Source organism: Anomalospiza imberbis, chromosome 20 (assembly GCF_031753505.1).
Source record: "Anomalospiza imberbis isolate Cuckoo-Finch-1a 21T00152 chromosome 20, ASM3175350v1, whole genome shotgun sequence".
In the NCBI taxonomy this organism is placed as follows: domain Eukaryota; kingdom Metazoa; phylum Chordata; class Aves; order Passeriformes; family Viduidae; genus Anomalospiza; species Anomalospiza imberbis.
Genome location: NC_089700.1, coordinates 3124017 through 3137222, shown reverse-complemented (window position 1 = coordinate 3137222; position 13206 = coordinate 3124017). Strand labels below are relative to the sequence as shown.

The 13206-nt window shown below is 46.3% G+C and overlaps 1 protein-coding gene across 9 annotated transcripts in view; it reads left to right on the top strand.

Annotated features, from left to right (window-relative positions):
• The window catches only part of GTF2IRD1 (GTF2I repeat domain containing 1), a 70296-nt gene extending 57515 nt beyond the window's left edge, over positions 1-12781 (top strand). For 7 of the 9 annotated variants that reach the window (XM_068210140.1, XM_068210139.1, XM_068210135.1 and 4 more), the window contains 6 exons: positions 4712-4759; positions 8891-8968; positions 10332-10524; positions 10987-11024; positions 11744-11880; positions 12637-12781. In XM_068210140.1, the coding sequence (XP_068066241.1) occupies positions 4712-4759; positions 8891-8968; positions 10332-10524; positions 10987-11024; positions 11744-11880; positions 12637-12711 (569 nt within the window). In that variant the 3' untranslated portion in view covers positions 12712-12781. The remainder of the gene's footprint in view (positions 1-4711; positions 4760-8890; positions 8969-10331; positions 10525-10986; positions 11025-11743; positions 11881-12636) is intronic. The other 2 variants (XM_068210138.1, XM_068210136.1) reach the window with 2 other exon arrangements.
• The last annotated feature ends 425 nt before the right edge of the window (positions 12782-13206 follow it).

Here is a 13206-nt window from a genome sequence, read left to right as displayed (position 1 = left end):
GAAGATTCAGGCATGGTCCATGTGTTCACTCCTAGGAAGATTCAGGCATGGTCCATGGGTTCACTCCTAGGAAGATTCAGGCATGGTCCATGTGTTCACTCCTAGGAAGATTCAGGCATGGTCCATGGGTTCACTCCTAGGAAGATTCGGGCATGGTCCATGGGTTCACTCCTAGGAAGATTCGGGCATGGTCCATGGGTTCACTTCGAGGAAGATTCGGGCATGGTCCATGTGTTCACTTCGAGGAAGATTCGGGCATGGTCCATGTGTTCACTTCGAGGAAGATTCAGGCATGGTCCATGTGTTCACTTTTGTGTCCCTGTGTAGGGCCCAGCCAATGACAGGGAGGTCTCCCAAGACCTCTGTGGAACTTGGCCTTAGACTTGTATCTTTTGGTCCTAAGCAGCAATGTGCCAGTTCTCATCAGCGGGACCTAAAGTGAGCCCTCACTGAAGCACGAGTTTTGTAGAACTCTAGTTTTCCACAGAATTCCATGGCTGTGTATACACTCCTCCAGCCACATCTTGTCTTTCCATTCCCCCACTCTAAATAGTGTAATTATGTTAAGAGATGTTGATCTGACACAAATCACACCATTAACAGAGGAGCACATCAGAAGGCACACACTTCAGGCTGCTACCTGGCTGGCAGACACAGCCTGAGAAAAAGAGATGTAGAGGAAATTGATTTTCTTTTCAATGCATAACATTTTTGCTCCCCTCACAGACCAGCCTTCTTGCACAAACCCAGAGACATATTTTATGTGTATTTCAGTACTCAAGTGGGCTCAGCAGGTCACAGCATCCCTGCCAGGCTGGGTGCTTCACTCCCTCTCCTCCCACTGAGGTTTTAAATAAGAGCAGATACAGGTGAGGGTTTTTTCTTACTTGACATCTCAATTTGTTATAGACAAACTCCTGTATTTGCCAAATCTTCAGAGACAATTTCAGGACTCATAAGTATTTTCTAGTAGTGAGATTACCACTGGAATGTCTCTTCCAGAAAAGAGCTGATTGTGTTTTGCCCCTCCCTAATCCTCAATGGCAGCCATTAACCCATTGTTTGCTTTTCTACCCCACTACCCCAAAGTGGTTGGTGGCAATACAGTGATGCAGTCACTGCCTTGGCTTTGACTGCTTTTCATCTGCCTTAAGAAAATGAATGATTTCCAACTAGCCATAGGTCACTAAAGTTTAAATTAAAGAGTCCTCATTACTGTGTAGTGAAGGCCTGTCATGGAAAATGAAGAGCAGCAGCATGCTTGGCATTAAAAAAAAGTCAATGAAAATCACTTTTATTTCACAGAGGAGGGTTAAAATGAAAGCAATAGTTACTCCCACATATGGCATTGCAGAGGTCTCTAAAAGCTGGAAAGCTCAGGAGGTAGAATTATAAATGTAAGGGAAGCTAATGGGTTTTGTGGGTCATTTTGGCTAAAAAATTACATGAAGTGTACACATGTTTAGGAAAAAGGGAAATTTAATGTAATTTTAAACTAAAATCACTTTGGAATGATTGTAGTTGCCTTTAGGTTAAACTTTTAACCTTTTAGGTTAAACCTTTATGGGGTTTAATAGGCTTTAAAGTTGTGCACCTCCCGCATTGCTGTGCTGCCAAACCAGCACAGCTGCAAAGGGCATTCCTGGTAACTGCAGGACCACAGATCTCTTTCTTTTGGGGACACCCATTTTTAAGTGTAACAGAAACAGGTAAAAGGATTTCAGTATAATCTGAGTGCCTCATGTGCCTTTTTCTCAAGACAATCTGTAATTTGTATGCTGAGATGGTATTTTTCCTTGAATGGGAGATGGGGGAGTGGCTAGTGCAGAAGCAGCTGGGGGCTGTGTGCCTGCAGGGATGCTGTTTGCAGAAGGAGGTGGATTTCGCAGGGAATGAGGCTCATTTTTGGAAAAATACCCTTCAGCAGTGCAGGTTTACAGCCTCTCAAAGATGGGACAATGGTCCCTGAGGCCACCAGTGCCAGCACTTCACCCGCATGGCTTCCTTTAGCCTTTAGCCCAGGAGCACAACCCTCCTGGCATCCAGAAGTTTTCCTTTTGATTTCCAGTGCCTCTTCTCCCCATTGCTGGTCTCTGCTCTGCAAAAGAGACTTTCAAAACCCCTTTTTGAAAGCAGCATGATCTTTCAGGATTAAACAGGAGTGAACGAGCAGGGGTGAAGCTCTAGTGCTATAAACACTACTCTCATCCTTTTGTTTTTTCTCTCCTGATGCACAGACACAAAACTGGCTCACTATGAACCTTTGAAAAAAGCATAAGTAATCTAGCATACACACACACATACACACACAAAAAAAACCCTTTCTGTATGTTAATTTTTATGTGCTTTGATTGAAAATGTAGACCAGCTCCATCTGTCCTATTCCCCAAGCTCCCTACCATCATCACAGATTATTTTCCATACTCCAATTAATAAAGTAGGGCAGGCAGTGTTATTTAATTGAAAAACCCACACATCCAGGCATCCTTTATATATATTTCTTTTTTTTAATCACAAGAGCACAATCCTCCTCAAGACTTTGATGAGATTTGCCTCACATTGGAAACTCCTAGCAAGAAAAATAGAAAAGAGGAAAGCTGTGATGAGGGCTGAACACATCTTGCTCCATCACCAGGCTGCTTTTCAGGGTCCATATCCATCTCCCTTCACTCCTCAACCCTTTTTAACCCACCAGCCAGGCCCAGGGTGATTATTTTTGAGTGTTCAACTAGTCACTGTTTCTAGTCTAAGGTAAAAATTCAGGCAGGTTGAATACATGTGTGTGTGTGTATAAAAATACATGTTTTTATATATGGATAATTATGAGGGTTAAAATTCAAGCAGGTGTGAATAGCTGTGGAACTTCAAAGCTTGTTTTTAAGCATGTTTATGATTCCAATCATCTTTATTTCCCTAGCTTTGGTCTCCTTTTCCCATTTGCCTCTGTGTGTGGCATCCTCGCTGTCGAGAGGGCAGCACCATCACCCAGCTCTTGCAAGCCCTTGTGTTCACTTTGCTCTTTCCTTCCCCCTGCTCTCCACCACCCTCATATCCTGTTGTGTCCTTCAGAGACCCCAACCCCCCTCAACTTTCAGGGTGCTTATCAAGCAGTGAGATGGGTGCCATTCCATCCTGGCACGTTGGGATGCACTCCAGACCTTGCAGGACAGTTGTCCTGAACCTGGCGGGATGCTTCCTGTGGTTCAGGCTGAATGCCACGTTTGAGTTAGCAGGACAAGAAATCTGAATTACCTTTCTTAAGGTAATTTCATAACAGCACCTTGAAATGCTGCAAAAGCCTTTGAGTTGCTGCCAACCAAAGGAAATGCCATGCTGCCTTTTCTCAACCAGTTCTGAGCCATATTGGAAAGATCCTGCCGTGTGTTGCTCTCCCTTGCTGCCTGCAGTCTGCCTGCACTCCTGCCTGCATTCCTCCTTGACAGAAGCCATGCCAGGACCTTGCTCCCTCCTGGCTTGGACTCTAGCTTGGCTTTCCCAGCATGACCCACCTGTATCTCCTCCCCTCTTTATAAGCATTTAGTGCAGTGGGTGCTGCCCACAGGGTGTCACCAGAGATTTAGGGGACCAAGCTGCAGAGATCATCTCTTATTTTGGGGGAGGATCCTGCAGCATGGCAGTGAGTGGCACTGCTGCAACTACTTATGGCAGGATTTGTCTTCCTGCAGCTCAGGGGTGAAGAGCCCCAGCTCATGTGGGTCTACACCCAAATCTCAGTGCCTGCAGCTGCTCTGGGCAGAACCACATGTTTTTTCTGTTCCTTTGAGCTGCTGAACTGAAGGGCTCTCCTCCCCCCTGCAGGGCATCAGCAGAGCTCTGTGCTGCAGTTGCTGCTTTCCTGAGCCTGCTTGAAATGGGGAACACGTATTTTGAGCTAGGTATTTGGAGCTACTTCAGATTGCTTGTGCCTCTGCTTAGGAGATTTGGACACATGCTCCTGCCGTCTCCCAAGTCCCCTTCTGTTTGCTGGTGTCAGCTCACTGCAGTTTGGCACCAAGAGTCTCCCCTCTGAGCCCCTTCCTTGCCCTGGTGCTGCAGCCCTGACCCTCCCCACCAGCTCTCCCTGTGGCTGTGGCTTCAGCAGGATGAGCCACTTCATTCCTCCTTTTGCCCATCATGCAAATCCAGGCCACAGTCCCATCCCTGGCTGTTTTTCCACAGGCAGTTAATTTCTTTTTATGTCACTCATCACTTTGGAATCAGTGGCAAGCACCAGCCTCTCCTTAGGGATTCCTTTTTCTCCCATTTCTCCTATTGATGCAGAACTGTCATGATCTCCCTGTTTGCTTTTCATCTGCTTTAACCTGAGATTTTTTTTTCTCCTCTGGCACTGGAACAGCTGTGCAACGCAGCTGCTGCTGCTCTGGCACATGCCATAAATGCTGTCATTTGGCCATGCATCCTTATGCACATGTGGACCTTAAGCTGCTCAGGAGAGCCAAAGGGATGCTTGCAGGCTTAAGCACATTCCAGCAAAGCAGGTCCTGGTATGAGGTGGAAAGCCCAGCTCACCAGTAAATAACTTGCCCAGCAGTTATTAGCTATCAAAAAGTCTCTGTGCCAAGGGGCCAGAGGAATTTTAATCCTGGGTTTTGCTTTTGTTTGTGACCAAGGAACCAAGCTGCAGCACTCATGGATCTCTTTTTCTTTCTCTTTTTTTTTTGTTTTTGTCTTCCATTAACTTGCGCTGTAGCCCCTAGACGGATAACATCTTTGGAAAAAGCCTATGCTGCTCTAAATGGTACGTAGCTCAGTTGATGCATCGTAGATGGTAGCAGACAAGAAATGCACCTGTGTTTTAATATGGGAATGAAAATGTCTAAACCCCCCAAATTTCAGGTATTGTTTTTCCCCTGCTGCTGTTTCCCTGTAGTGTCCAGAACTGAATGATACAGTGTTTTATTGTTGTTATTAATCCTTTCTGCATTTCTAAGCACCGTTGCTGTAGTCCCTGAGCATCGATGCCATCACTCCAGCCAAATGAACCTGCCATGTTCTTCTCATCCTTCATCCACGTGTCCCAGCGATTAATTTGTTACAAATCCACTTGCCATTCCTAAGGAGATCTTCCATGGATTTGGGTTGGGTTTGTTTTTGCTTTGCTTTAACACATACTCTGGGTCAGGGCTGGTGAGTAGCCATGAAGGCTCCAGGGAAGCAAGACAGACTGATGTGCAGGAGTAAGAAAGAGCTGACCTGCCTGTGCCTGTGGCTACACCTAGCTACAGCAGATCCAGCCTTAGTGCCACCAGCTGGGATTTTGGCTGTGGGTCTAGGTGTTAATTGCTGCTGCCACAAGTTTATATCTCTGCTTTCAAAACATGCATATGTTAAGCTAAATCAAACTGCATTTAAACCTGAGTTACTGCAGAATAGCCTCAGTAAAGTCAGCACATTTATTCTGGATTTACACAGGGGTATAACTGAATTGCAGCCATGGAAGCTGGAAGGGGAAAGATTCCTCTTAGGATTCAGGGCCAGATCCCAGGCTGCTGTAAGGAGCCTGCTCTCAGCCTGCCAGCTGAGTGTCTCTTTGATGAGTCTGGGATTGTCTGCAGAAGGGATCTGGTTCATATTCTCAGAGAGATGTGTTGGGCAGTGACAGTTTTCCTGATGAAATGGGCTTCAGGACAAGTCTTAGGGTAACAGCAGGTTAGTTGTTACTCCATGAGCTGTGGCTGAGCAGAGGACAGACATCCCCTTGAGCAGCGTTTGAGGGTATGGAAAGGAAGAAGGCTCCGTTGGGCACCCTGCCCAGCTATGCTGTGGCTTCACCACTGAGATCAAGGTTCTGCACATGACATCATGAACACAGACAGAACCATTATTTATCCATGGGACACCCTGGATTTGGTTTTGTGTGGGTTTTTTTTTTTTTGACTCACTAGAAGAATAAGCAGTGGTTTGGATTCTATTGCCCAACAGCAGACACCTAAACCTCAGTTTTTATAATTATTAAAAGTAGCTTGCTGTCTCTCAAAGAAATGTAAAGCTCTGAAAGTCTGTAGAAAAAAAGTAAGTGGTGCTTTAAAAATGTGACCACTTGTATGTAAATGCCTGTGGAGTGCAGAGGTGCTGACTTCAGGCAAACTGAATTGGGGAAAAAAAATAATCAACTAGCTACTATTTTAATTTTTTTTTTAAAAGATAACACAGATCTGAAGCCAGCAGCATGGATAAGCCTGCTCTATGGGAAGGACATTTCAGGAGCACTAGTCGCCTCCTTGATTTACTTCTTCCTTCAGTTTACTCCTTGAGTTGCTTAATTCCCAAACCCAAATGGGTAAAGTCAAAGGGAGATGGAAATCCCTCTTGCCTGGGCACGGAGGGGTAAGTCCCTGGGAAGCAGTGCCACTGGCCAGAGGCTCCTCTTTGGCTTCACTGTTATGCATGCTCAGTTCCAGGATTTTCACTACATTTGTTTGTGTCCTTGAATGGGAATGTGGGAGTAGTGCCCACCTCAAGGTGGAAAAAACAAGATCCCTTGGGATCTTGTTTCTTGCACTTGGGTCTTTCGGGGCATGAGCAGAAAGGTAAGACCTGCTGCATTTTTCAGTCCCAGAGAATTAAATGAGTGAGAACACTGAATTTTGGTGTGTCTTTGTCTGCTACCATCTACACATCCATACGGGTACGTATATACAGCCCAGAAACTGAGCAGTGATGACAAGGAAGTCACAGAGGGAGCCCACAGGGCTGTCCCCTCTGCTCCACCGTGGCCTCCAGAGTGGCACTGCAAGGCATCACTTAGAAATCTTCATCTCTTGTATTTATGTTTTGCTCCATGCCATTCAAGCTGCTTTGTTGCCATTTCCGAATTTGAAGCAGAACTTGGCCCTGAGCTTTCTTTGCAGAAAGTTCTTGGGTTGTTTTTGGTTTTGGGGTGTGGTTTTTTTTTTGGTTTTTTTTTTTTTTTTTTTTTTTTTTTTTTTTTTTTTTTTTTTTTTTTTTTTTTTTTTTTGGGGAATTTTTTTTTGGTTTTGTGTGTGTATGTGATATCCAGGCGAAGCAATTGTTTTCCAGGCAGAGAAGAGGCTTTTTTGAGGCTGTACCCTGCAGTAACAGGGTGCAGAGGTTTGATGTTGCCAGCTTCTCTCCAGCTCCCACAGCAGCAGAGTGGCTGAGATGTGGGATGGGATCTTTCTGCCTGGAGTGCTGAGCACTGAAATCAGTCCCATGCAGGGGGCAGGACTTGCAGTAGATTTTCACCTTGCATTTAAAACAAAACTTCCAGCCATGTGTTTGCTTAAAACCAAAACAAAAATCATATGATTACTCAAAATAATAAAAAATCATAATCATGTGATTGCTCAAAATGAAACTGAATAGCTGTAGACTGAGGGCAGAGGATGCCTTGATTCTCTCATGCCAGGGTTTGTAGGGATCACCTTGATGCTGTAGAAACCAACTATGAATAGCTCTTGTGAGACCCCACCTGAAGCACTGCATCTGGCTGAGGCTCCAACACAAGAAAGACCTGAACCTGAACCTGTTGGAATGAGTCCAAAGGAGGCTACAAACTCACCCAAGAGCTGGAGCACTCCTGCTCTGGAGCCAGGCTGGGACAGCTGGAAGTGTTCCCCTGAAGAACAGAAGGCTGTAGGGAGACCTTAGAACCCCTTCCAGTGCCTAAAGAGGCTCCAGGAGAGCTGGAAAGGGACTTTGAACAAGGGCTTGAACAATGTCTCCTGGCAGTCTCTGCCCCCAAAATGTCCTGAGCTGCCTGGTGCTGAGGGCTGGATTCAAAGCTCTTGGCTCAAAGCATTAACAGAAAGACTGTGATTAAATGTTTTTTGAGACGCCTGAGGATGCCAATACTGAAGATGGGATTTGGGCAGCAACTCCCAGCACCTCTTTCTACCCTTTTGAGCCACCCTCCACCATCACCTGAGCCAGCAGCAGGAGCATGAGCCCCCCACCACTTGCACAGAGCACACAGCACTGTGTCTGTAAGGCACACCTTACTGTGTCTGGCCATGGCAGGAACTTGGAACTGGATGGTCTTAGAAGGTCCTTTTTAACCCAAACCATTCAGTGGTTCCATTATTTTTACCCAGTGGCTTGCCAGCCTGGGTGACAGTGCCTGCCTTGGGTGCAGTGGGGATCTTCTTTGGGAGGAGAGAAGGTGAGGAGTCCACCCCACTGAGCTGGTGCTGCATTGTGCATCCCAGCTTGCTGGGAGCTGCAGGGGTGGCCACAGCAAGAGGCAGATAAGGTGTGTTCACTTGGTACTTTATACCTCTGGATGAAAAAAGGCATTAAAGGGACAGGTTAGGGTTAGGGTCATTTACCCTAGCTCAAAGGTTAAGGTCATGACCCCAGTAATTTGTCCTGGAGCCTCCTGAGGATGCTAAATAGCTGCGTGTAAAAATCTGCTAACTTAGGCACATTGTTTGAAACTAGAGAATGAAAGAGAAACTGTTTAGCACAATGAGGATAATTTAAAAAGTTAGGAAAGCCAAGCTGATAATATGGCATATTATAAAACAATACTTCACTTAGGAGCTTAGCCAAAAAAGTGCTCTCTCATTCCTTGATGTCACTTGTGGGAGCATTCATGGCACTGAGGGCTTGAGTCTTCATTGCTTTGCATTTTTTCTAGTCATTTATAGCCCTGCAAAGTAGATACAAAATGCTTTTAGCTGTGGCAGCACATGGCAAATGGAGATCTGGCAGCATTTTAGAGCTGCTTTGCACAGCTCTGAAAGGTGTGGCAGGGTGCAAGCAGAGAGCAACACCTCTGAGGTGTCCCCAGGCCATGCTGGGGCAGAGGGACAGGGGTGCTGTCCTGCATTGTGTCAGTGAGATTGGGTTTCCAGGGGCTCAGAAGGAAACAAGTTAACTTCACCCCTGTTCTTTCTTGCTTTTGCAGATGAGGACGATGCCAACAGGCTTGGAGAGAAGGTGATTCTGCGAGAGCAAGTGAAAGAGCTTTTCAATGAAAAATACGGTGAGTCTCTGCTTGTAGGCATCATAGGGTGAGGCTGGTTTTGCTGAGAGCAGCCACAGTTAAAATTATTTCCACAAAGGCCTCTATTTATAGCCCAAGCCCATGGCAGCTGCTGCAGCACAGATACTGTCCTGCTGCTCCATGTCCCCAGGGATGTCCCTGTGTCTCACTCTTGGCAGGTGGGACCATTATCTTCTTGTTGATAGCTCATCCTTGGAGAGGGGAAGGGGCGTGGCAAAATGCAGCACAGCAGCAGGATTTGTTCAGTCTGATGTCAGCCTTTGATGGGACAAACTTTCCAGGAGGAAAGCCAGAAATGTGGCTGTGCAGCCACTAACAGCTTCAGGTTTTGGGGCTGCAGAGTTACAAGGTGGGACCAGGCTCTTACAGTCAGAAACAAGATAGGAGTGAGGGATGTTCTCTGCTCCCCAGTGAGCAGGAAATTGAGGGGTACCCAGAGAGGTGAGCAGCAGGTTTACTTGTACAGAAGGAAGTACTGAGGTGTATCACTGCCATAGGATGTTGTGAGGCCAAAGAGATAAATTGATTCAAGAAATGGGCAGGAGTGATTGATGTGGTGTGATGTGGTGTGATGTGGTGTGGTGTGATGTGATGTGATGTGATGTGATGTGATGTGATGTGATGTGATGTGATGTGATGATGGCTTTGATCTCCACCCCAGTGACCCCCCCAGACCTGCTGATGTACAGAGGCAAGAGGAAATGGGCAAATCCCTTCCATTTCCCCTCTGTCCTGGGCTGTCTTGCATGCTGCTGCTGCCGGTCCAGCCATGGGCTTGGGCAAGTGTGGCAGTGTGTGTGTTCTGAACTCGCCTGAGGCTTCTGGCAGAATTCTAAAGGAAGACTAACAGAGCAGACAATAAATTGGGCAGGTACATGTAAAATGGATGGGTGGGATGTGACTGCAGCAAAGGCTGGGCACCATAGCAGCCATGGCATCCCAAAGTCCCCCAGTGTTCTTAGTCCTTCAGTTGGTTCTAGAGCCCTGTAGTGACGCTGTTGAGCTAGGGGCGGGCAAAATGACTCGTACAATTTCAGAAGGTAAAATGAGTGTTTATTCAAAGTACGTCTCTCTTTTATAGAGAACATCGTGAACATTAATTCCATTGGTCTTAGAGTAAAAACATTCCACCTGATTGGTACACTGGACTTAGGTCAGTGTGGTAGAACATATCTATAAACAATATGAATGGAAAACAAGATAATAGATTGTTTACATTCCTCTTGGACTTTTTCCCAGGCTTAGCCTGGCAGAAATCTTTCTCTTTTTCTCTCTGACTGAACTGACAATATCCACATTGTAGGGTAAAGCTATTGTGCTGTCTTCTGTTCTGCCATTACAGGAGAGGCTCTAGGCTTGAACCGGCCTGTCATGGTGCCCTATAAACTCATCAGGGACAGTCCTGACTCTGTGGAGGTTACTGGGCTGCCGGACGATATCCCTTTCAGAAATCCCAATACCTATGACATTCATCGGCTGGAGAAGATCCTGAAGGCACGGGAGAGCATCCGAATAGTGATTATAAACCAGCTCCAGTAAGTTTTCCCAGCTTTGTGATGGGGGAAGTTTCTGTTTGTTAAGTGTTGTCCTTGCTTCTTCAGCCATAAACAGAGCAACTCACCATGAGGCCACCGGAGCCACCACATACCTGTGGAGGACCTGCTCCATCCCTGGCATCCACTGTCCTGTGCTGCAGGGAGGTACTTGCCCAGGGGTGGGCACAGTGAAGGGTTAGCATGGCCAATTTGTCCCCTCTTTCTTGTGTGATTTGGGATGGTGATGCTGGGAAGGGACATGACATGGGGGCTGGTAACTCAGAGACCCAGCTAAGCTCTTTCAGGTTGCTTCTCTCCAGGATGCACTGGGGATGCTCCAAGTCCCCTTTCCACACAAAGGGGTGTTGGAGGAGTCAGCTCAGGGTCAGGGTCTGGGTTGTGTCCCAGCACAGGCAGGCACACAGAGTGAAACCACTGATTCATCCCTTGTCTCTTCCACAGGCCATTTGCTGAAATCTGCACCGAGGCCAAACGAACAGGTAAGGGAAGGGCTAGGACATAAATGTGCCTTTCCTGGCCCTGTGGGAGAGAAAATGGATAGGAGTTGTGAGGTGGCGTTTGAACCTCTCATATCCCCAGGGCAGGATGGGGAGAAAATCCTACCTACAAAAAGTTAGGCTCAGCATCTGTTCCAGAGTAAACTGTCTTCTTGGAGGACTCCACTTCTGTGAGCTGTGGGAAGACTGGGCTGTTTGGCTCAAACTTCCAGCATGTTCTGGAGGATGTGGTTATCCCTCTCCCATTAGCAATTTACTCACCATGAGCAATTTATTTCCTGGTTAAAGCCCTTAATTTGAGCCATCATTTAGCAATTGAATTTCTAAGGCAACAAGATTTTCTGTTATCACTGGGAATGTGTTTCTCTCTCTGTCCCATCGTCGTGATAAATCTCAGACAGTTTTAATTAAATGTGTCAGAATTAGCAGCCCTAGAGATAACTACAATCCTATGTTTTATGAAAAGAGGTGGATGGATAGAGAAGGCAGATCTGGCAAGCCAGAGCATGCCTGCAGTGTGAGGAAAGCTGACAGCTCTGTGTCACTCATGGAGGCCAAGCCTGTGTCGCCAGTGGCAGCACAGCTGATCACTGTAGGGGGATGCTTTGTGGAAGGCAAGGTCAGAGTGGCAAGATGAATCCCCACATTTAGGGACCACTCTCGGGGCTTGGACACCTCACGCCTTCCCTCTCTCCTTGCAGAGAAAGACATCAGTGTTCCCAAACGGAAGCGGAAGAGGATCTCCGAAGGGAACTCGGTATCTTCCTCTTCCTCTTCTTCCTCTTCCTCTTCTTCCAATATGGAGTCTACATCATCAACAAATCAGATCTCGCTTGTGGTAAAGCCTTCCAGATATTAGGGGGGTTACTGCCTGCCTGTCTTTCTGCTTCAGGATGCTGCTCTGTTCTCCTCGAGCTGTCACCACCTCCCTCTACCTGACAAACACTATAAAGTATGATGTAAAATGGCACAAGCAGGTTTGGCAAAGGAGGAGACACACCTGTGGGGCTGTCTTTTTCTGCAGGTTTTGTATGGGGGAGGTCAGCAGATCAAAGTGCCCAACACCCCCAGGGGCTCTCCTGCATTCCTGCAGTGTGCCTCAGTGGGTGCTGCATATGAGACAGGCTCAAGCAAATCCCTCCACCCCCGTGGGTAAAACACGATTGCTAGTGACATCACCTCGGGTCTGTGGTGCCTCTCAGCAGAACCCGGTGGTTCCCCATGGTCCAAGCTGTGCTGGGTGTACCTCTAGCTTGGTTCTGGGAGCAATGCAGAGATCTAGAATGCCACAGAACACAAAAAATAGGAGATAAAGTCAGGGACATGCATACAACTGCACTCCTTCAGGGCTTGGCTTCAGTTGCAGATGATACCAAATAAAACTCCCCAAAAATGCACAAGAGAAATAAAACCTTTCAAGGGTTTTTGTCAAGTTTGCTAGTGGTGTTTTGGTTTGGGGTTGGTTCTTTTCTCTTACTTGGAAAGTGGGAGCAACAGCCAGTTGTTGGAACGTGTCAGAGATTTGATGTATGCATGGTTTTGTGTTGTGTCCTAACGGAGACTTTTGCCTTCTTTTTCTCTCCCTCTCTTTCAGCAATGGCCCATGAACATGTACATGTTAGACTATGGTGGTCTAAACGTCCAGATCCCAGGACCTATTAACTATTAGACCTCAATATCAAATAAGAACCTCAAATGAAAGAAAAAAATAAATAAATGTAATTTATGTAAAAAGTGTATATTCCAATATGTATCGATGCCTTTTAGTTTTTCCAATGATTTTTACACTATATTCCTGCCATCAAGGCCTTTTTAAATAAAAATAAAAAGTGTTGCCTTGCTCTTAAAAGTGCTTATTTTATTACATATCGTATTGATAAATAACATTTTTAGGTAAGAATAAGGGCAGAAGGGCACCCCTTGGACAGGCTTTGTTGGGCTCTGGCAGCTCAGTAAATCCTTAGTGTCATCACTGCCTGAAGCCAAGAGGTCTGAAATGTTTTAATGCTTCATTCAATTTAACTCAAAGGTGTAAAAATGTATGTACAGAGCTGCCAGAGACTGGTACTGAACTGCAGTGGTGACAGAGGAGGGAGCCAGCCCTCCCAAGCATCAGTCACCTTCACCCATGAGTTCTGTTGGCTCTGAAGCCCAAGTGCATTAG